We start from the raw sequence: 24,190 nt of genomic DNA on the forward strand, positions 1-24,190 counted from the left end.
TGCACATACATTATAGTCACATTAAAATTCCATTTTGCGAAATAAAGAATTCAACATTTAACTTTGCAAAAGTAGATAATTGTTATTAGAATATTTTCTAAAAGCAATAAAAATGAGAAGATTAGGTTAGATTCGAGCTTCAATGACATTAGGTTGGGTTCAAGGTAAGGTTGCAGGGCCTGAACATAGGAAAAAAAGGGGGAGGGACTGTTGGCCTGGCCTGAAGTGAGCCAGAACTCACCCACTACTCCCTACTACTGCCGTAAGCAGGTAATGAATTCCCAATGTATTAGGTATAGGTTTAATAAATTATAAATATATTTCATTAATAACATAATAATATACAAATATGTAAAAGCATAAAGTAATAAATAAGCCTACAGTAATCACGTATACCGGTCCCACGGATGCGGATGTTGCTTACATAATCTCGTCTGTCAAGGAGTTTCGGCAGGAAAGGCCTTGGCAAGTTGGCAGACTTAAAAATTTCCGAAATGAGGGTTCATACCTACCGACTGGAATTGGTTTCATGGAGGTATCAGATGGGTTAATGTAGGGTAACTGATGTACACCTTGCTAACATAATCTCGTCTGCCAAGGTGTTTCGGCAGGAAAAGCCTTGGCAGACTTATATATTCATGAAATGAGGGTTCATACCTACCGACTGGAATTGGTTTCATGGCGGTATCAGATGGGTTAGTGTACGGTAACCGATGGTCATCTTGCTTATAATCTCGTCTGCCAAGGTGTTTCGGCAGGAAAAACCTTGGCAGACTTATATATTCCTAAAATGGGGGTTCATACCTACCGAATGGAATTGGTTTCATGGTGGTATCAGATGGGTTAGTGTAGGGTAACCGATGGCGACCTTGCTTACATAATCTCGTCTGCCATGGTGTTTCGGCAGGAAAAGCCTTGGCAGACTTATATATTCCTGACATGAGAGTTCATACCTACCGACTGGCATTGGTTTCATGGTGGTATCAGATGGGTTAATTTAGGGGTCCCGATGGTCACCTTTGATAGCGTCTGCCAAGCACTTCCGGCAAAAAAAATAGTGGCAGACTTCGCTTTTCTGTGTCTACATGTAAATTTCTAACTGCTGCCATAACTACTATCTCGGTATCAGATGGGTTAAATCAGCCCCTTTTTTCGCACCGGAAGTGGCCTTCTTTTTCGTACTTTCGGCAAGTTCCGCCGTGGCAGACTATCGAATTCGGACTTAGCATAACTTTTCTGGGAAACCATTGTGCATTTCATCGTGGTATCAAGTCGGTTAGAAATTTTGCGGCCGGCTCTTCTACCATATTGATAAAATTGGCTGATCAGACTGAAGTTTTTTTTTATCAATTTAATTTAGGATTTCTTTATAGGGATTCTCGAGTTCTTACAGCTCACAGAACCACTAGTTTGTAATTAAAAAGCTTGGCTCACCAAGTCACCACAGACAATTTCTCATAGTTTTCCAACTTCCCGCGCCGCGCCGCGCCGGCGCCGGCCGCCATCTTGGATCCAGTGCATACACGGACAGGAAGAGAGGGATAAATGTGAACGGCTTTTTGTTTCGTGTGGAGTGCTCGGAGTTTTTGGGATAGTCTCGGCTTATAAGGATCTGTGGACTTGTGGGAGTGTATGCATGTAGGCGCTAATTATGAATGTAGAAGAATTATTTGATCCATTTGCCATCGAGCGAAGCGAAAATAGCACATTAGCCGTACAACACATCAGTTGACATTTGACATTTACGTTAGCGCCTGCGTAAACTCCATCGCAGTCCTACAGGCCCCGTGCATGAACTATATGGGGCAGCATAGGAGCCGTCAGATTTTTGGCGCGAGGCGTAAATGTGTCGTTTATGCTTCCGATGTAGCCCACAAGATGGCAGAACCTACTATGCACAAGGAAACGTACCGACGAGAGCGGTAGATGATGGTAGCACTTGCTTTGGCAATGTCCTGTGCACATATGTTTCCGATTCAGGCCACAAGATGGCAGACCCTCCAATGCGCACGGCCCCTACACTCCCTACAGTCCAACTCGCTCGCACTGATGTATTGGTGCGAACGGTTTTAAAAGAATGAGGGCACCTCAAAGAAAAATCAAAAGAAAAAGCGCATTAACTACTCGAAGAAATCGGTAAATGAGGCAGTTTCTAATGTAATAGGTAAAAATTGCCCCATTAGGGCTCTTCCGATAGTTTCTAAATTACTAGGTAGACACGCAAGATGTGCGAGGATGTGTTTGTTAAGAACCAATAAAAATTTGCCGACTACATAGAGCTGCGTTGAGCGAGAATAGGTATATGAAGTGATTCTATTGTTTCTTAACAAACGCATTCTCGCACAACCCTGGTGGAAACGCAGCCTTAGGGTCCCTCTATTCCTCTCCTTCCATTTATCCCTATTAAGTAGGAAATTCTTCAACACTTATATAGGTGTCTACCTATAAGTGTTAGTAATTTGACTGTCTAGTCAAATTGATAAAGTTAGACCAAGAAAGGTCTGCAGCGATTTTGATAGCCCACGCAGTGCAAGTGTCATTTTAAACGTCAAACTTCTATGAAATTATGACGTATAAATAACACTTGCCCTGCGTGGGCAAATTGTATTGTAACTGTAACATGTCGAAATTCGCTGCAAACTTTTCTTGGTCTAACTCTAGTAGCTTTCCCCATTAGACATGGCCAGTTACACCAATAAGGGGGTACGCCATTTTCTTTTCCCCCCATTCCCAAATGACATATGATTACGATTGTCTATGCGTTACCTGATTGTCTATGGTCGGGTAACGTGCATTACCGATGCATTCGAACTTTCACTTGACACGCTGTCAAGAGACCTAAGTAACCTAGGTTTAGCTTTCTGAGAATACTAATGAGGGGGCGTAAAAAGTACCTAATACTCTGCGGTCTACCACGACTGCCATGAGGGCCAGTCGCGCAATATTGTATCTCCCTTCTCGATGAAAGGAAGAAAACGGATACTTACTCGCGCGATATACTATCATATCTTCCATTTGTGTCATACAAAACCTAGTTACGTACAAATATCCATACTTTTGACGTGCCCCTCCCCCTCAAAAATCGGCAGACTGTTTTGTACGGAAAATTACAGACAAAGCGTCTCCAGTTACTAAAAGCTGGCGACACTTGTCGTTGGACATTTGTGGCCTAGTGCATCCCTGCTGGGCTAGCACATGATTGACCTACTGACTTATTAATTTAGAGCGACAAAACTCTGTGTACGTAACAACGGTGCGGCAGGAAGGCGTTTCTAGTGCTGCTAAATACCGAGACACTTTTGATCTCATAGGGTTGTCAGTTGACACACCTGGACCTTACATGGCTACCCTGCCATTTTTGTGCCCTGACGCACAATTAGTTACCATGGTAAAGTAAAGTTTCCGTCACGGTGTGCAAAGTGGTCTTACAAAAGTAAGAAGAATAGGATAAAGTGAGGGAGTGTTAGTAACGTCATATTTTTTATAGAAATAGTCAATACCTAATGCAGTAGCCAAGTGTAAAATGATTAATAAATTCAGTACGTCACTTTCTATCCCACGGTGTTAAACAGTGACAGTTATTTTATCACGTGGATAAAGATGGATAAAGCTATCCATAATACGCTGGCAGAGCGACAAAGCTCTGTGCACGTAGCAACAGTGCGACAGGAAGCCGTTTCTAGTGCTGCTAAATACGGAACCGAAGCGCTTTTGATCTCGAATGCACCGTAGGGTTGTCAATGATGCGATGAATTAATTATTGAGGACAAACGTGCTAAATAAATTCTATTATATTCTATTCTATTCTATTTTATGCTATTCTATTATAAATAGTTGCGTCATAAATCACCTATTTTAGCATCTAAACTAATTAAGACGATTTAATGCGGGGGGGTGGGACACGTCAATCTTATTTTATTAAAATGTTCATATTTTTACCTGTAGTGCAAAAATTTTTTGAACATTTCAAGGTGCGTTGTAGGCCTATGTTCGTGAGTTTCTTTCTATCGAGATTTGAGCAAAAGTAACCTATCAGGATTCGAATTTACGAAATTACAAGAGAGGCCTCAAGATTGCTAATTTTGCCGACCCTTTATAAACTTGTGCACTCGTTTTTCGAAGAACCCCCGCACTTTTGTCCCTCGAGAAAACCACGACAGACAATTCATTCCACAACCGGAGCGTCCGCGGAAGGACATTCCTTTTAAACCGCACAAAGATTTGTACATATTTTTGCGTAACATCAGCCTATCAACGTATTAACGCGTGCTCAACGTATCTAAACTATTAGAGATGCAACGGATAGATGTTTGGCTGGATACCGGATATTCGGCCTGACCATCGGCCTAACGTTCGCGCAGACTCATTTCTAAGAATTCTCAGTTCGAAATGAGTGCGCGTGCAAGTGAGTGGAATATTTAAATTGTTTTAAAATAATAAACGAGTACGATTATAACCGTGACTGTTTCTTATTCCAATTTTGATTACTCCTAAATCAAGCAATGTTACTATCCGTTATTCGGCCGGATAGTAGGCCACTATTCGGTATCCGGCCGGGTGTCAAAATAATGGCCGGATAGGCCGGATACCGGATAGTAACCGAATATCCGGTGCATCTCTAATCTAAACGACAACGCTGCACGTTGACAACGTATGCCGCAGCTCTAGGCTATTCTAGATTTTTTCTTGCTAATATTTTAGTTTAGTTTTAATTAACATGTTATTTGGTATTTGTTCAAATGAATAAAACTAGCCTTCTCCGTCTTTGTATAAAAAATAAAAATAAAGTTTAAGTAAATCAATTTTGTGGCAGCCCTAGCGTGTAACTAGCACGATGTTAACGGCGTCAATACGATAGTTGTATCTATTTTTAAATGTAAAGGAACATAATTTTACACGCATTTATTTGAACCAAGAAAGTAGAATTTTGAATAGGACTTTGCCTTTGCATGTGAACATTGGTAAGTACGTCGTCTTGTCTTAGATGAGAACTATTTTTAAGGGGTCTATTGTACTTGTGTGCTGCAGTTATTTTTGTTATTATCACAGTTTCTTCAGACTAAGCAATGAAGAAGTGTACGTACAATAATGTGATTACTAGTACTAAAATATCATATAATACGAGTATAATCGGTATGTAGTTAGGTGATAATAATTAAGCGAAGAAAATATCAGGAAATCCCATTGCGATTTAAATATACACAGAACCCTAATTTAATAGCGTTACTAAAATGTAACTTTAGAAGTAAAATACACTTTTTCACTTCACAAATTGACTATAACGACAGATGTAGATTTATTTACTATCCCCGTGCCAAAATTAGGCATGAAAACTTACTCTGGGCTAAAAAAACACTAAGTTTAAGAAATACATTCAAAATTCAACCGTAATACGAATGTGTAAGACCAAATTTAAAATAACGTTTCTTGAGAGTAAAATTTACATCTTGTTAAAAAATTACGAAATCGGGTGACATATTGTAGACTGAACTTTGATGTTTTTCAGGCGTTATAAATCCTAGTTACAAAAAGTTGAAATAATGGGGTTGGCCGGTGGAAGTTTTTAGCAGATGGCGCCATCATAGCTTGCCCTGTCAATCCCTATAATTGTGTCAAATTTTTGTTTTTTTAATACACTGGATGCCAGCCCTTTAAGCCAAATCTCATAGAAAAAGGGGCAAGCTATGATGGCGCCATCTATGCAAACCTTTGACAGTTGCCAACCCCATTATTGAAAGAAATGGACCGTGTGCGGAAGTTTTTTTAGATATTTTAGTTGGTTTTGTGGTCATATATCAAGTCAAATTGAGCGAGAAAACTATAATAGAATTCGTTAGCTGGTAAAGTCGCAATTTTTCAACCGATTTTCGTGAAATTTTGTGATATCTAAAGGATGACTCACGCTAGACCGGGCCGTGTCCGAGCCGGAGCTTCAGTGGCTTACTTTTCTATGACATGAAAGGTGATCACGTGATGGTTTCCATAGAAAACGATACGCCGGAGGCACCGGCCCGGACACGGCCCGGTCTAACGTGAGTCATCCTTTATTGTATTTTTTTTAATAAAAAAAATATGCTTAGAAGAAAGAAGGGACGTCTTTGCCCAGCAGTGGAACACAAAAAAGCCATACAAGTAAATAAAAATATAACAGCTTTTATGTCAATTAAGTTTTTGGAAATATTTGAAAATGTCGGAGTCATGGTGGTTCGCGAGGTCTACTGTAGCCGTAACACGAGTTAACAATTAACATTTGACATTTAGCATTCCCTCTCTATAGCACCAATATATAAGTTCGAGCGAGATGGACTGCGATCGTGTTTACGCAGTTTCTAAAGTAAACTTCAAGTGTCAACTCATGGTATGAGTCACTAGTATTATTTCAACTTCATCATCATCATCATCATTTAAGCCTATATACGTCCCACTGCTGGGCACAGGCCTCCTCTCATGCGCGAGAGGGCTTGGGCTATAGTCCCCACGCTAGCCCAATGCGGATTGGGGACTTCACATACACCTTTGAATTTCTTCGCAGATGTATGCAGGTTTCCTCACGATGTTTTCCTTCACCGAAAAGCTAGTGGTAAATATCAAATGATATTTCGTACATAAGTTCCGAAAAACTCATATTGGTACGAGCCAGGATTTGAACCCGCGACCTCCGGATTGAAAGTCGGACGTCATATCCACTCGGCCACCACCGCTTCAACTTAACGCTTATTTCAACTTAACTTTAACCTATTAAAGCACCTGAACCCTTCGAGCAACACCGGCTTCCGACACATCGGAAGGGAGGGGCCCAAGCGATATCTCACCGTACAAATCTTTCTGCCATTTTTCGCGGGGGGAAAGGTGCACACAGTCGCACTTCTCACACACTTACATACAAAATCCAATCTGTAATGACGACACAAATACATAGAAAATGACACACGTCAAAGACAAATCTTGCAAACCTCAATCTCTTTTTGTGTACGGACGAGTGACAAGTGTCACAACACGCACACTAACACATTTTCGTTGAAGTATGTTATTGTATTCTGAGAGATGAGAAGTCGGATTTGTCGCTCGACCGATCCGCAATTTGTACTGAGCGAGCAAAATCGATAAATCCAACAATTACATGAGACTAAAATATAATAATTGTGTTTGAATGTAATTAAACGTATGATATGTAAAAAAAAAATATTACATGTGAAATGTAACACTTTCTTTTTGTAAATTTGATGTCCCCGACCTCTTTTTATAACAAAAAACCGAGCAAACAGGCATTTTTGTGCAGCAGTGTTCACGCGCGCGTCTGGACTCGGTCTAGTGAAAAATCCAAGTGCAACTAGTTTTATTATCCGCGCTAGATTAGATTGACGCGCTAATCTTGTACCTCGGCAGAGGGGAAATAGTGCGAATGCCGCCTCCCTTCCGTGTTGCTCGAAGCCTGAACCTCATGAGTCTCACATTACCTCAACACCCTTGATCCGGTGACCTTTCACACAATGGCGGGACGAATTATGAAAGCGTTTGACAACTGTCATTCCTGGCACAATGTGTTTGACGTACAATGGATGGAAATTACATAAATAACTATTTTAACTATGCGAGTGACGGGTGTCAAGGCTAACGCGGTTGTCTGCACGGAAAGAGTAGCAGAATGTATTGGATCCCATACATTTCACGACTCTTCTGATCTTCTCTTTCCGCACAGACTCTAACTGCGGAGCCGCCCTGGCGTGTGAGCGAGACAGCAGTATACAGTGTGGAAAGATAAGTCGGGCCCTGGAGTGAAACTAACTTAAATCCTTAAGCTGGCTCATTTTACTTAATGGAGACATTCCTTTATTTTTAAAAAGAAACAAAACTGCATTTAAAGATTTTTTTTTCCTTCAATTTGGCTTGTCTAAAAAAATCTTGAGTACTAAATATTAGATTTTATGGATATTTTATACGACAGACGAGTGTAAGACCTAATGTTTCTTGGAGAAATGTTATCATTTACATTAACTAGTAGAATAAAATTGCGAGTGTTTATTTTTTGGAATTTTAGTCGGTTCGAGTCCCGGGCGAGGCAAGCGAGGTTTAGAAAATCTTTGAATGCAGTTTTGTTTCTTTTTAAAAATAAAGGAATGTCTCCTTTAAGTAAAATGAGCCAGCTTAAGGATTTAAGGTAGTTTCCCTCCAGGGCCCGACTTATCTTTCCACACTGTAGACGTATTTAGCAATGTCCCGCTCCGCGCATCCGCAATCTGTATGAAGACCGGACAGTCCATAATTTTTGTTTGAAGAAACATCACATTTGACACTGACATATCTAATCCACATCGTTTCTAACTGACGTATCTTAAAGTTCGAATCGGGCCATATGTGGACTGTATAAGCATCAATGGGTCTCTTATCTAGTGTCTGAAGACGACCGAAGTTTCCGTTTCGATTTCAGGAGGTTTCGGCCGCCTTTTGTCTGTACCTATATTTTTTACTGTGCAATAAAGTTTAAATACCTAAATAAAATCATTATCTTTACCGAAAATTCGGTTTCGGCCGAAGCTAGAGACCGAACCTTGGGGCTATCCATAAATTACGTCATTTCAAATTAGGGGGGGGTCTGGCCATCGGATTATGGTAGCATGATGTAGGAGGAAACGGGGTCATTCAAAGCATGATTTTTGGATGATTTTAATGGGGTGGTCAAAAATCGATGACGTAATTTATGGACAGCCCCCTTCGGTGAATTCTTAGTGAATGTCATTCTAGTAGGGGGCTATTCATAAATTACGTCATTTCAAATTAGGGGGGGTGGGGTCTGGACATCGGATGACGGTAGCATGAAGTAGGAGGAAATGGGGTCATTTGAAGCATGATTTTTGGATGATTATAGGGGGGGGGGGGTCCAAAATCGTCAAAAATCGATGACGTAATTTATGGACAGCCCCTAGGTACGACTTTTGAGAGTGACAGTACAAACAATCGGGAATCGATGTTCATACAAACTGTATGTAATGTATGTAGGAAGCAAAACTCAGTCTTGGACGGAAGCATTCCATTACAGGGGCCAGAGTTCACTGGCACACGGGAAACACATGGAGATGATACAACGAATAAAGGAACTTGCAAGAGTTAATACTACGCCCGCGTATAAAGTATTGTTTTTTTTTTTAACTTAATTTTCAACTACAATGTCTTTTGTATTTAATTCCAAAAATATTTCTTAGTGGGGCTGGGGTTGTGTAACATGTGAAAAACATGTTTGATTTGATATTTTAATTTTTTTTCTCAGTGAAGCTCTACAATACATATTTGTAAAAAAATTACATACCTACTTATTTAATATGTTTCAAATTCCAAAGTTACACGAAAAGCGGAACGGAGATTCTAAACACATTTAAAACTCGCGTTTTGATTGAACACGTATTCAATTCAATCATAATTTTAGCGGGTCGTAAACTTATTTTGTTTATTGTATATTTGTTTGTTTTGCGATAGACCCGTAAAGTATTTCTTTAGTATACATTTAATAAAATATAAACGTTATTATTAAAAAAAATATATCTTTCCTTCTTTTTCATAGAAATACTATAAATATTACTCTAAACTAAAACGATAAAAAGAAAATAAATTCATTCAAAGGATGATCATTAAACTCTTAGTGGTAATATCAACTCTTGTGGATCCACGAGGAGTCTCTCTTTAAGATGAGTCAGTATTTTTATCTTCGGTAATGCAATGGGCGAAGTCCACATCTCCCACTGCCCGATTCGAACTTTATGATACGTCAATTAATATATCTGGAAACGATATGAATTAGATGCACTGAAAGTAGCACCATATACCTACTGTAATAGTAGTTTGTGTTACAAGGGATCAAAATGATATATTTCCGTCAAGGGCGTACATTGAATCCTGAGCGTAATGAGGGATTCAAGTGTTAACGCCCAAGACGAAATAATTTTGATACCGTGTGACACATACTGCTTTTCACATCAACTATGAGGAAAATAAACAAATCTTAGTGTTGACACTACAGTGTTGCCACTTTTTAATTTCTACTCTTTTTTGCCAGGCTGTACATACGATGTTCATAGTTAATTATATTAATATTTTATACTGGCAATGAAATGTCGTTGAACAGAAAAGTGGCACTTTGATCCCTCCTAGCAGGGAAGAAAAATCCATTATCTGATTAGGTGATGTGAAAAGAATATTTGTATTGTATTGTGAAATTAATTCAATTGATTGATTAAACGCCACAATGTATCGAATATCGCATGCGTTTTGTTGCAAGGTGAGTGGCAGCCGTATTCGAACAATGAGATAGGTGAAATACTAGATATTGAAACCATATGGATCGGCATCTCAGTGTCAAACAAGTGTCAAACTTTACACTGACATATCCGATTCATATAGATTCAATCTAGTATTTGACGTATCTCATTGTTCGAATACCTACAGTACAGCCAAAGATATATGAGTCGCTTAACTTCAAACTCGGGTAAATCCATCTGTCAGATTATACGATTTTGGTATTAAGAAAAGGTAATAGGGTAGATATTTGCTGAAAGGGTCGAATGGATTTACCCGAGTTTGAAGTTAAGCGACACATATGTAACTCCGTATAAGATAAATAAAGTCTAAGAAAAAAACGTGCCTCGGAAATCAAGAAAAAGTCATCTCGAATAGATGGCGCCATACCTTTGGCCTATTCTCGGCTAGATGGCGCTGACGACACCGTTTGATATTTAACAATTTTAACACATATCAGTGAACGAACATGGGTCAGTATGGAACAATAAAAATTAAAAATCATTTATCCGTATACATATTTTGATTAATTTATACATAGGCAAAAATAGGCTACGTCAGCCACCTGAGAGCTCACGATCGTCGCTCTCACTAGCCAGCATGGTCTAATAAAACATGGTCTTCTATTCCCAGAGTGACACGGGCCTACGTCACAATAACATTGCCACTTTATTTCAACATAACATGTTACATGGGTACATTATATCTATGGTTAATAAGTTAAAATATTTCTTTATAATTTTATAATTTTCATTTATATGTATTTTATCTTAAATTTTACAATAACACGTCATTTTTAATTATTCGTTAGCAATATCTTCCGATTCACGACAGAAATTTCAGACGTTCGGGTAATTCTGTTTACATTACTGACAACACAGGATAGCGCTGTCACATTTGGCAATTCGGATCTAGATAACTTCATGCCCTGACCGTCATCCTTGTCGAACGCGTGTTAATTGTTATTTCCTTCTCGCTCAGTGTCAGCAGTCGCAGTGTTTTCCAAACTTTTCACGCCGTAAGCTTGGTAATTAATGTGTAGCTGTGAATTAGTTTTTCAAACGTTTGTCTTGTATAGATAAATAAAGTTTAATTTAATACATTAGATTTGTTTTATTTTACTATGTTTCTACATGAATAACTTAAAATTAATGCCGTTAAAATAATTTTCACCGTTGGTTAAAATTCTCCCACATTTTAAAGTTTGAGAACCTGTAAACAGCATGATGACGTAGGCCCGTGTCAGTTAGGTCATACGCGAATCTCGGAATAGAGTACCAGGCGGAGTATATTATTATACCATGCTAGCCAGTAAATACCCAGTCGCCGAGGCCGAAACCGGCTAGGACAAGATGATGATGATGAATTTATACATTTTCAATTTTATTTTAAGTTTTGATCGTGTGTCGATAGATGACAGTAAATGTACCGTGACTACAAAATTTACTATGGCAATAGCCCTCTATACTATCTATTCTCTTTGCCTACAGCTGTGGAGCCATTTAATAGTTCTAACGTGCATGAGTCACCGCGCAGGCGCGCGGGAAACCATTGTTTTGATTTTGTTGCATGCGTTGCATTCTTGCTTGCATATTTCATACGTTAATATGGATTGACACTAAAATATGCAGTGCTAAATTTATTTGATATAGGTAGTAATAATATTTAATAAAATATTGACAGTTGTTTAATTTGGGTCAAGGAGGGTACTTACAGTGGCTCACTCAACCTAATTTCAACACGAGAGACTCGATAGAGGCGATATTTAGGCGACTGAGCCACTGTTTCCGCCTTGACCCTACTAGCTGGGTTTTTGTCTGAAAAAAAGTCACTTTTCTTATTCTTATGGACTAGAATCCATGAATAAACAATAAGTAATTTGTTTCGTTCCTTAGCAAAGGTTGTCCATTGCGGTTCAACGTGGCAACGCGGCGAGCGTGATGGGCTCTTTTGCATCTGGAGGGGCGTGGGGCGAATTTTGTGAATAGTTTTTGTGTTTGTTAATAGTTGTTAACTTGTTCGTTTAGGTTAAGATTTTTGTGATATTGTGATTTTAAGTTAGTTATAAATTTAGTTAAAATTTATTATGTATTGTATTTGTTTATTATAAATTGTTAACTCAATGTCATACATTTATTTTGAAACAATGAATTTATAACTTTTGAATTAGGAACGTATTGCCCATATAACTGGTACCTGTCAGCTTAATGTGTCTCACACTGGTGCAGTTACCTTACATTCGATTTACATATGCACTAGAATGCCATATCTATACCCTTTGTCTTTACGACAACAGTTCAGATGGCTATAATATATAGCTTCTAAACGAAATAAAACCTTATATTCAGAAACGAAAATTCAATGTTAATGTAATTCCAATCTAATATTTTCCAGTTTCAGAACACGGTTCACACATGCTGATTTGGGACTACGATCGAGATCGATTGCATATTAAGGTGCTGATAGACTTGAGTCACTTGTTATGAGTATTTTCGCGAACAGAAAGAATGTATGTACCTACACTTGTAGTACATAATTCTTTACCATCGTATTTCCACGGAAACGCACGAACGTGTTATGCTATCCAAAATATGTTCGAGAACATACAATCGTTCAAACATATCAACTTTATTATAATATTTTTACGTTTTGGTAAATAAATTCATACATTTCTTCTTCTTGTAAAAAAAACTATCTATCACACCGAAGGAACAAATATTGGCATATATCGTCAATATCAATAAACGAGTACAAAAACTAACGTTTTGCGAGAAAATGCGATGGCAAATGATTATCTACTATATCTGTACTACAATTCGCCGAATCTACCTACATACTAAAAACTGCGAATCCTCGCAGCTGGATGTTCTGCTCGAGTTAATGCCCAAGTCTGTCAGCACCTTTATATTTTGATAACCATACTATATAATTATGTACTCGTAAATTTTAACTTTACTTTGTAAAACGAATACAGGTACTTAAATGAAATTTATTTTAAGTGGCATTATACTATTTCGATGTGATTAATTATACCTACATCACAGAATAAATAATAGTACTAGGTACAGAAGACTCACTCTCTAACAAAACGCGTCTGTTACGATCAGCACAGATATGGCCGCCTTAAATGAAATACATGTTTTGTACAAATGAATGAAGCATGTATTAAATATTTTTATAAGAAACATACAGTTCAAATTTTAATTTTTTTTTTAATTAAATCGAAGAAGTGGGCGCAGGTTCAATAAGTACGTCAGGATTCAATACGTTTTCAATATAATTTCAACAAATGCACAAGAATACGGCCACAGATGGGTAACATAGCCTCTAAATAACTTGTCTCCGTTTTATTATCATGTAAATTGACTTTAGCGCCCGAGGGGTTACATTTAGATTGGATTGTGCATAGACAATGTGTAGTTTGTATGCAGCTATCAGAAAAAAACCGGCCAAGTGCGAGTCGGACTCGCGCATGAAGGATTCCGTACCATTACGCAAAAAAAGGCCAAGGTGCTCAAAAATATCTGGATCACGCAATCTAGCGCATTGATAATACAGGCGTGTGTGCAAAAATTGAAATTAGTGTGGGTAGCACATTTCCGGTAGCCGTTTAAGAAGTGTAACGATCTTACGGTAGATGTCGCTAGGGTCCCATGGTGGAATGATTCGCTGGCTATGGATGAGGTCTTGGTGGCTTAGATGGCAGAGCGCTGGAGTATCGATCCAGAGGCCGTGAGTTCAAGTCTCATCCAAGACAGTAATTTTTCCACTTTTAAATTTTTTCTAAGCTTAAACGATTTATAGCTAATTGAAGCATGTAGCGCCTTTATGAATAATGCCAATAACACTATGTTTTGTGGTAAATAGATTGTCAAACGTACCATTATTAATGGGTTTAATTAGCATTACTAGCATTTACGGCACATAACAGTTTATTTTGACTGTCCAAAACAGTATTTATTACCACATTATTTTGCTACGTCAACATCTAACATATTAAGTCAAATAATAATCGACCCTATATTTATAGACGCAAGGTTCAAAGTCAAATGGCAAATAACGATAAATAAGGGCGAATTGTAGGGTGACCAAAACAGAGTAGTCACGCCGCCCTTATCAAACCGTTTAATAACCTTAAAAGGTTCTTTTTGAGTGCGTACCTTAATGACATAATCGTGTAAAAAGGGTTTCGTTGAAATGTTTTGATTTATTTCTTGATAGCGATCAAGATTAAGATAAAAAAGGAAAAGACTAGTGACAGTAAAACTAGCATGATAGTGCATTTTTTCGATAAAAAACTGACGCGAGATTCATGTTAATTTTTTTTAATCTTATTTTTTTGATACCAATCTATTTCTGTTTCTTTGTTTTTTAGAGCAAATTGGGTTTTGCATGATTGATTCCTTCACCTGTTTGACATAGTTTAGTATTATTTAACATTTATGATTTTAAGTTTTTTTCTTACAATCTATAATACATATTATTTTTCATAAACTCCTAATTTGCAATGTATATATAGCTAAATACACTGTATTAAGATTCATATATGATTTTAAATTTCCTACACTGCCATAGTTGGATTGGTCACCCTGTTGTACTTACATCTTTTTAAAAAGTCCACAGTCAAGTTCAAGTTGGCAAAGTCTAAGTAAACCATCACGTAATGTACAGGTTTCAACCACACTCCGCCATTAATGCTGATTCCAGTTTAATTCTAGATTCTAGACCCAATCTAAAGCAGGCACTTAAATCTTCAAATCGTTTAAGAATGCTGATCCATTAAATTGCTATTACTAGTCGATTCAATGTCAATCTACAACGGATATGTCAGTAAATGCAATTACGACCTTAATGAAAGAAGAACAAGGTTCAGAATTGACTGAAAGGTTCATCGGAAATGATTCGTCTTTATTACGTGCAGTTTTAGAGCTGACTGATGATTCTTTAATTGTAAATCGAGTTAAGTAATCTAATTCCTTATTGCTACAAATTATGACATTGAACGGTATATTCAAATATACATATAAGTCTACAGGATATTTATCCTATACTATGTATTTACATAATTATTTATTTCCACTTAGAAAAGTCCACTTCCATTTATACTTATTCTCATTAAATTAAAGAAAGGTACCTTAGGAAATCATTTTCAGCATAAAAAATCAATGTGTTTACACAGTTTACTGCCAAACTCTCTGTATGTCTTCAACCAAATTCGTCCAGCCATGTTTTACCAACCTTACAATTTTCTTATTTGAATATGATATTCTCCCCTCCCGAGGGACCTTAATCACAAAATTCAGTGTTTAACATAAGTACCTAACTAATCTTATTTTCTCTTCTATTGTTACAGGTAGCACGACAGACCTTACACCAACACTAATAGGCATATACGACTCCTTGCTAGAGCCCAAAAGCCTAAGACCAGAAGCTAGCGCTCTAGAGAAGGCTAAAGACGCAAGAAATGACCCACCAGTAGACCTTATGATCGAAGAAACGCCTAAAGATCCCTCCAAGATGGTAGGCAGTGTCAAACTACCCATAGCAGCAGTCAACAAAAGTTCTTTATACAAACGGTGCAATGGTGAAAGTGATACCAGTGAAAAAGTGCAAAGGACGTTTAAAGATAAAGTTTCAGAGACATCTACATTTGATCATTTATCGCCGAATGTCAAAAGGATGATCTCAAGTGCAACAGAGACTACTACGTTAAAGTTTCAAAGGAAAGGGAATAACGCTAGAAGTTCTACTAGACAACGATCGAATATACCTCTGTTTGGAGCGACATCGAAGCTTACCCAGTCAGGTGTTGATATCTTAGATTCTGTAGAAATTTACGATCAACCCTGTGGTATAAAGAGCTTTGGTAAAAAAGTTGAAGAAGAATCTCCATCGAAACTACCTTTAAAGCCTGATTTTAGAATAGATGAACAAACAACATACGATGTCCCAACGAATAATAGACCAGCAATTTACGATGTGCCTGTAGCAAATAAGACAGCATTCGAATCTCTATCATTACCATACATCGACCAATCTATTGAGCTCTCTATATCTTCAAACGATAGAGAATTCGATATTAAACTGTCATCAAAAGACAATTCACCTCAAAAACCAGTAAAGACCGAAGTGCCTTCAGATACATTCCCAAATGGAACCAATAGTTTAAATAGAAAAGACTTTGTTAGTAAGAGTGAGAGTCCGTCAAAATTAGCCAAAAGTGGTCCTTATCCCGAAGCAGTAGGATCGACTGGTAATTTGAAAACGATACCCACGAAAGAGACATTGCATCCACCGCCTGTAGAAGTGACTAGACCGCTTTCTATGAGTTCCATTGCTTCTTCTAGCTCGACATCAAGTAGTGGTGTCCAGAATAAAGGAGGAGTGAACTCTGCGTATTTGGCGTCTATCGAAAGTTTGGATGACCATAGTGATGCTGATATGGCTTCGGCGAATGGTAGCAATAATTTTGTGAATAGTGCGGGAATTTTGAACAAAAGTGCGACAGAGGAGAGACACACGGAGGCTATACCACGTAAGTCGCTTTACCTTGTGTTTCCACAAAGAATTTACGATTACGTTTAGTTATTGACTAGTAATGGGGTTGGCCAGTCGAAGTATTTAGCAGATGGCGCCAGCATAGCTTGCCCCGTCAATCTCTAGAATTGTGTCACATTCTTGGTTTATTTTGGGGATTTTATGCCTTGGCTTAAAGAGCAGCGACTCTTTAAGCCAAATCTACATAGAACAAAACTAGACAAAGTGGCAAGATATGATACCTTTGACAGTTGCCAAACCCATTGCTAACATAAATAAATAAACTGTGGCTCTAGTGAAAAAGGGTACAAGTCTTGGGCAGCGCAGGTGTAAAAGAGTGTAAGTCCCACGTAACACTTATGCCCTTTTACACCTAAGCCGCGGAAGACTTGCACCCTTTTTCACTAGGGCCACAGCATTGCATTTTGAAAATTCTAAAAACCGTATTAAAATACGGAAACCTAGAAAGGCTGTAATTACAAGTTTAATAATTTTCCGTTTTTAGGTAGAGCATTTGGCTAGGTTTCATTACCTACCATCTCTTTTATGCAATTTTGCTGCATATTGTAAAAAATAATATTATTATATTATTGAGAGCCTGTTGTGTCCCACTGCTGGGCAAAGGCCTCCCTCCGTTTTTTCCATTCTTCCCGGTTTTGAGCAGTCTTCGGCTTAAAAAATAATAATAAACAAAATATTTTCAAGACGTTTCTTACTCTACGTTTTACGATGTGCATTGTACTTTTCTTTTTAAACTTCATACAAGTCACTTGAAGTCAGAACTTAAAAGCAATGGGTCTTTGGACTGTTTTTTATAGAATGGTTATTTAGATCCAGAACATTAAAGTGTTTCTTCAAGTTCTATTCTCCAATGTTTTTGTCTCATCATCATCACATTTCAGGCCAATCCTGGAACGAGGTGTCAGGCCTGTCGCAGCTGGAGCGCGTGTGCGCAGAAATCGTGCAGACGGAGAATGTCTACGTCGAGGATCTGCGGCAAGTTGTTGAGGTAATTTCATGTCATTTCTCATGCTCTGAAAGAGGCTCATTGTTGTTCTAAGAGGTGTCTAGAAAATGATACGTTTCTGCACCAGAGCATTTTAGGAGCCAAGTACGATTTATTTTTTACGATACCGAATTGAAATTTGGGTATAAATGGATTTGTTATACAATTTCCATTCTGATATTTGACTCCCCATTCCATAAATAACGATACTTTTGCCTAAATTGCCGAAATGCGTTCGAGCGCCAAACTACCTCGGCAGAAATGAGTGCCTTTCATCCCTTGGTTAACAATCTACTATTTGTTCTGATGTACCTACTATCGTTCCCACTGTTATTATGAAATACGTGTTTTTAAATTAATTATGTTTATGTTAACTGACAGTTTGTAAACCTTATTGCAAAAATATAAGGTACATCTGCAGGTCAGTTGAGTGTTACTGTTAGTACGTGGATTACTTAACCTTCCTTTTTCTTCTTCCTCTTTGTGTTTATTGATTACTTAAAGTTTACCATTACTTGCGACTTCTATAAGGCAAATAACAATATCGTGTTTAGTGTTTTTCTTTTCTGTGGTTTTTATTTTAGGCATTACTTAATCAAAAATTAACCAGACCTACTTGAATTTTAGCATTTTTAACACTCGCAAATTTGCTACCTTATCTGGCGTTATCTTTACTATGGTCGAATGCATCGCTTATCTTATTATTAGCGCCACAGTAATTTAAATACATTTAGGCAAAGACTTCGATAACTAAAATTCGTTAATACATATATTAAATAAATATGACTCTTACACGTTCTATGTGTATTGTATGTACACCACCCAAGTATTTCTAACGAATATCTGTCTCTTTCGCTTTTATGGCGCCCATTGGATAGTGTTGACATCTTGTGTTGTGTCTCACAAATGATACATTAATTAATTGGATTGTATTTGAGTTGAGATATGATACCTTCAATTAGAATTGTTTGAATAGCTCCCTAATTGATGTGCCCGTTAACCTTAATAACATAAAGATTTATCCATCATCAGTTTTTCTCATCTCTAAATTTTCGCTTAATAACACAACATCAGAACATCCAGTTAATTTTCGGTGAAGGAAAATAACGTGAGGAAACCGGACTAATCCCAATAAGGCCTAGATTCCCCTCTGGGTTGGAAGGTCAGATGGCAGTCGCTTTAGTAAAAACTAGTGACTACGCCAATTCTTGGGGTCAGTTGTCAAGCGGACCCCAGGCTCCCGAGCCGTGGCAAAATGCCGGGACAACGCGAGGAAGAAGGAAGGAGTACACAACATCAGAAATACAACTTTTCAAATATTTTGGATTGCGTTTTTTAAAGAATCCAAAAAGAAATCCGGGCTTCACCACGAGCTTCGTCACTTTTTTAGGGTTCCGTACCCAAAGGGTAAAAACGGGACCCTATTACTAAGATGCCGCTGTCCGTCTGTCCGTCTGTCTGTCACAGTTGAAATTTTCACGGATGATGTATTTAGGTTGCCGCTATAACAACAGATACTAAAAAGTACGGAATCCTCGGTGGGCGAGTCCGACTCGCACTTGTCCGGTTTTTCTTCCACGATATGACATTTATTTCAGTTTATAATATCAGGAAAGTTTATACACAAACAGACATACCGGCATAATTAAACAGTTAAACTCGGACCACAGGATGTTAGTTCGTCATAAAACAAACAGAATCCAAATAGACAGCATTAAACCAATCTTAAAATAGTCTAAGCGAGTTCCGATACATTTCTACTATGATGTTCCTTTTAATGAAATCCTTCGTTTCCTTTGAAATTCGAACCGCATTTTTGAAATAACTTCTAAAAGGTTTTCATCAACTATTTGACTTGCGAAACCAGAATATTATTAATGATTCTCATTTCTTCTGAATTGTCTTGTGAATTATTTCGGTCATTACACTCATTACTAAACTGATATTTAGATTTTTTGTACATTTAGTTAGAATTTATGTTCTGACAAACACAACTTGTCAGTCAGTGAGAACCAGGAAAACTATGCTCATCCCTTTCTTTTGAGTACTAGGACTAGCGTAAGACAAAGACAGTATGATTCTCTCTGTCAATGTTTGAAATGAGACAGTCCTGGGCCAAACTATGTTTCAAAGAGATTTTATGGGACCGCTCGCTCGTATAGGCCCCGCTGCATGAACTATAGGGGGCAGATTAGGACCCGTCAGATTTTTGGCGCGAGGCGTAAATGTGTCGTATGCCTCCGACTAGGGCTTGCAATTCGAATATTCGAATATTCGAATTTGTCGAATATTCGACCTGTTTTGATATTCGAATATTCGGCCGCTCAGGTTTCGAATATTCGAATATTTTTTATTAGTATAAAAAATCTATTTCATCCGCTGTAGTTACAGTTTCTGTGTATTTTCCGGGTATTTACAGTGAATGAGGAACGATAGGTACCCAAATACGAAGGAAATGATATTTTTACTGTATTCCTCTCGATAGACTTCGTGAATACAGTGAAACTTAACTCAATTTGAAAGAAAACGAAATCAAAAAGTATGTTATTTTTACGGTGCGTAAGTTTTTAGTTATAAAGGTCATTCTGTTTATTCAGTGCAAGCGTGCGTTAAGCGATTTTTTGAAGACTAAACCTTGCCCGCACTTATCGCAATTCTCAAATTTGATCATACCAAACCTGCCCAAGTAGGTAATCTAACTATGCACCTTTAGCTAACGAATAGTCCACCCAGTAGTCAACTAACTTTTTCCCTTAAATATTCCAATATTATATAATTAAGTCGACCTTTAGGAATAAAAACTTGCCAAAACAAACAAAGTCAATAAAGATTCAAAATACAATGGAATTAGGTACATGCCTTTTTACAGGCCTCTGAGTGACTACAAGTTAATTTAAATCAAAAAATCGGGCAAGTGCGAGTCGGACTCGCGCACGAAGGGTTCCGTACCATATAAAAAAAAAACAAAAAAAAAGCAAAAAAAAAAACGGTCACCCATCCAAGTACTGACCACTCCCGACGTTGCTTAACTTTGGTCAAAAATCACGTTTGTTGTATGGGAGCCCCATTTAAATCTTTATTTTATTCTGTTTTTAGTATTTGTTGTTATAGCGGCAACAGAAATACATCATCTGTGAAAATTTCAACTGTCTAGCTATCACGGTTCGTGAGATACAGCCTGGTGACAGACGGACGGACGGACGGACGGACGGACGGACGGACGGACGGACAGCGAAGTCTTAGTAATAGGGTCCCGTTTTACCCTTTGGGTACGGAACCCTAAAAATAATTACCTACTAAAGAAAATATCTTACATACCTAGGTGTTTGGATGGTTAAAGTTATATTATTTCACGCAACGACGCATTTATAATAAAAGTTTTATCTAGAAATATTGAATACGTCTTATTTTGGCGTTTTCTTGTTTTTATAAATGTGGGCATCTCATAGTAGGATGATAAAATCTAGTTAATTTCTGCAAAATATCATTAGTTTTAGCAATATGTGAAAAAAGCTTTTGAATAAAACGATAATAAACCGATTTCTCGTTCTTTTTCTTATTTTTTATAATATTCGAATAAATATTCGAATATTCGAATATGTCGTCAGAAAAAGTCGAATATTCGAATACCTGAAAGTTTCGAATATTTGCAAGCCCTATGTAGCCCACACGATGGCAGAACCTACTATGCCCAATGAAACGTACCGACGAGAACGGTAGATGGTAGCACTTGCTTTGGCAATGTACATGTGCACATATGTTTCCGATTTAGGCCACAAGATGGCAGACCCTCCAACGCGCACGGTCCCATACAAACTCATAGTCCAAGAATCATATCAGCAAGTTATTTGTACCTACTTTATGCATTTTAATTTACCCATTAGTCTAATTAAATTCGCTAAAAATGATTAACAGAATTTTAACTCTATCCTTAACATTATTTACTGCTTGTTTCTTTGAAATCACCGCCCGATTCGAACTTTAAGATTCCTATGTCAATTAATAGATCCAGAAACGGTATGGATTAGATGTGTCAGTGTCAAAAGTGACGTTTTTTTTTTGAAGAAGAAACGTCACATTTGACACTGACATATATTATCTAATCCATATCGTTTCTAGATCTATTAATTGACGTACCTTAAAGTTCGAATCGGCCCGTTAGTCAGTGTTTAATTTATCTTCTACCTTTTCATTGGGAGCTTCTGAAAGTAACTATCGTGTTAAAATAGTAACAAGAAAACTGCGCGGGTGAGGAAACTCTTAACCGTATGGAATAAAGCTTGTATTTGGTTGAAATTTAGTTTTCCTAAACTTGTCTTTCCTTGCAGACATATTCCGATGTCTTTGAAATATAACTCTAACCTACTTTATTGCGGAGACGGTTTAATTCTTTTATTTTTTTAATGGTACGGGAAATTTGAGGAAGTTATTTTTCAGATTTGTATTTAATCCATTTAATGGATGTTTCCGAATTTCTAAAGCTGTAGGTACCGTGAAATGGGGCGAGTAGGGACTACGAGGGCAGTTGGGTTGTGAATGGGGTGAGGAGGGGTGAGATGGTATGTTTAGAACAAAATTATCACATTGTTACGTAATATTTTGTTCTAGATTATAAAATCCTCTTCATTATTCTAACCCAAACAAGTCCAGAAGTCCCGTAAAAATACACCTTCCTTAACCAGACCAGTTTTCCCACTTGAAACACTGCCATACATGAAACTGTCACATTGACAGACCATCCATCTAACTGTACCAGTATAAATAGACCTCTCATCATATCATACTCACACCAAATGATAGCTCTATCAATACTGGTTATATAAGATAAGTTTTATGCTTGCGATTTAAGTGATTTTCAACTTTATTTCCATCAGCATTAGGTCAAGCGACACGCATTTAATTGAATCTTAAGATGAAACTGAACGACCGCCCCGAAACCGCCTTTCCATACAAACGTCCCCATTTTCCTCTCTGAATATTATTTTTTGAAAATATTGTGACACAATTTGATGTAAATCAACCACAGCTATGCCCCTTGGTATGGTTTTTTTCGAGATTTAATTATTATTATAAGCATTTAAAAATTTGTATGGAAAGTGTTTTTTGTTCCCAATTCTTATTATAATCAGAAAATCGTAATAAGTCAAAAAAAAAAAATAAGGTGGTGGTACTAGTGCTCGACATGCTAATGCCCAATAGATGACACCCTGCTGTCAGCCTGTCACCTCTATTGACAATGTCTTAAGTTTCAAGATGACATGTACTGGGACCGTGTCGAGCACCAGTACCACCACCTTATACATTAAATTATGTACCTATACATTTTTTCATAATGTCAATATCCAGAGAGGAAAATGGGCTACGTTTGTATGGAGAAGCGGCCATCCCCTTTCCTCTTAATCCTAGTTGCAATCTTTTTTCTGCATGCATTTCAAAGCGAACTCAACCTTAACGTAAAGGTATAAGGTTGATATTGAATGCATGATTTTATAGGTCGTAACGGGACGGCCCAATATGGGGATGATTGGTGACAGTGACTGGGAGATCTTCAAGTGTCTGATGCATTTTTGCACTAGCCTAGCCTAGTCAGACCGTTATGTTCCTAGATTTATTATAATGATGAATGCTAAGATTTAATGTAGAAATACTAGAAATACGGGGGGTTATGAATTAGATCTGGATATGTTATGGATATGATCTGTCAGTGTAAAACGTGAGATTTCTAAAACCAGAAACGCCACTTCTGACACTGATATATCATATACAGGGTAGTCCAAACCTTGACGTCCAAAAGTTTTTTTAGATTCCTCACGTCGTGGGCTATCAGAATATACCCCATGTATGTTAGCCGATTTTTCGTAGTTTTCGAGTTATAATTTTTTAAACTTTTAACTTTTGTTATGAAATTCCGGGGCTGATGAATATTCTGATAGCCCACGACGTGAGGAATCTAAAAAAAAAATATGAATCTAATACGATCATTTATATTCTTCTGCTTTCATAAGTAATATTTACTGATTTTTAAAAAGCGTTTTTCAATTAAAAGACATGTCAAGATCGCTTACCTTATTTTTAATGCTAAAAAAAACGAACTATTCATCTGTACGCATATGGTACAGAAACAAATTTCGCCGAAACGGCCCGTAGCCGAACAGGTTTCGCATTAAAAGCTGCGTTTTTTATCGACGCCATCTAATGTCTCAATCTAAGCCAATTAGCACTAAACCCCGTTTAAACGCCGTTTAGTATCACCGGCTTTCACCGTTACGTCGCTTTCTAGAGCGTTTGCTAATTAAACACTTTGGCGACAGGGAATTTTCTAGCAATGGTTTAGTTTAAAAGTAAGTCAGGAAATCCTGG

At 37.6% G+C, this 24,190-nt stretch overlaps 1 protein-coding gene across 1 annotated transcript in view; it reads left to right on the forward strand.

Annotated features, from left to right (window-relative positions):
- LOC134801882 (uncharacterized) overlaps window positions 1–24,190 on the forward strand; it is a 180,842-nt gene that overhangs the window by 120,855 nt on the left and 35,797 nt on the right. Inside the window, exons 2-3 of the mRNA XM_063774534.1 lie at window positions 15,641–16,822; window positions 17,727–17,833. Coding sequence (XP_063630604.1) covers window positions 15,641–16,822; window positions 17,727–17,833 — 1,289 coding nt within the window. The remainder of the gene's footprint in view (window positions 1–15,640; window positions 16,823–17,726; window positions 17,834–24,190) is intronic.

The sequence above is a fragment of the Cydia splendana genome, chromosome 23 (genome assembly GCF_910591565.1).
Source record: "Cydia splendana chromosome 23, ilCydSple1.2, whole genome shotgun sequence".
NCBI classification, from domain to species: Eukaryota; Metazoa; Arthropoda; class Insecta; order Lepidoptera; family Tortricidae; genus Cydia; species Cydia splendana.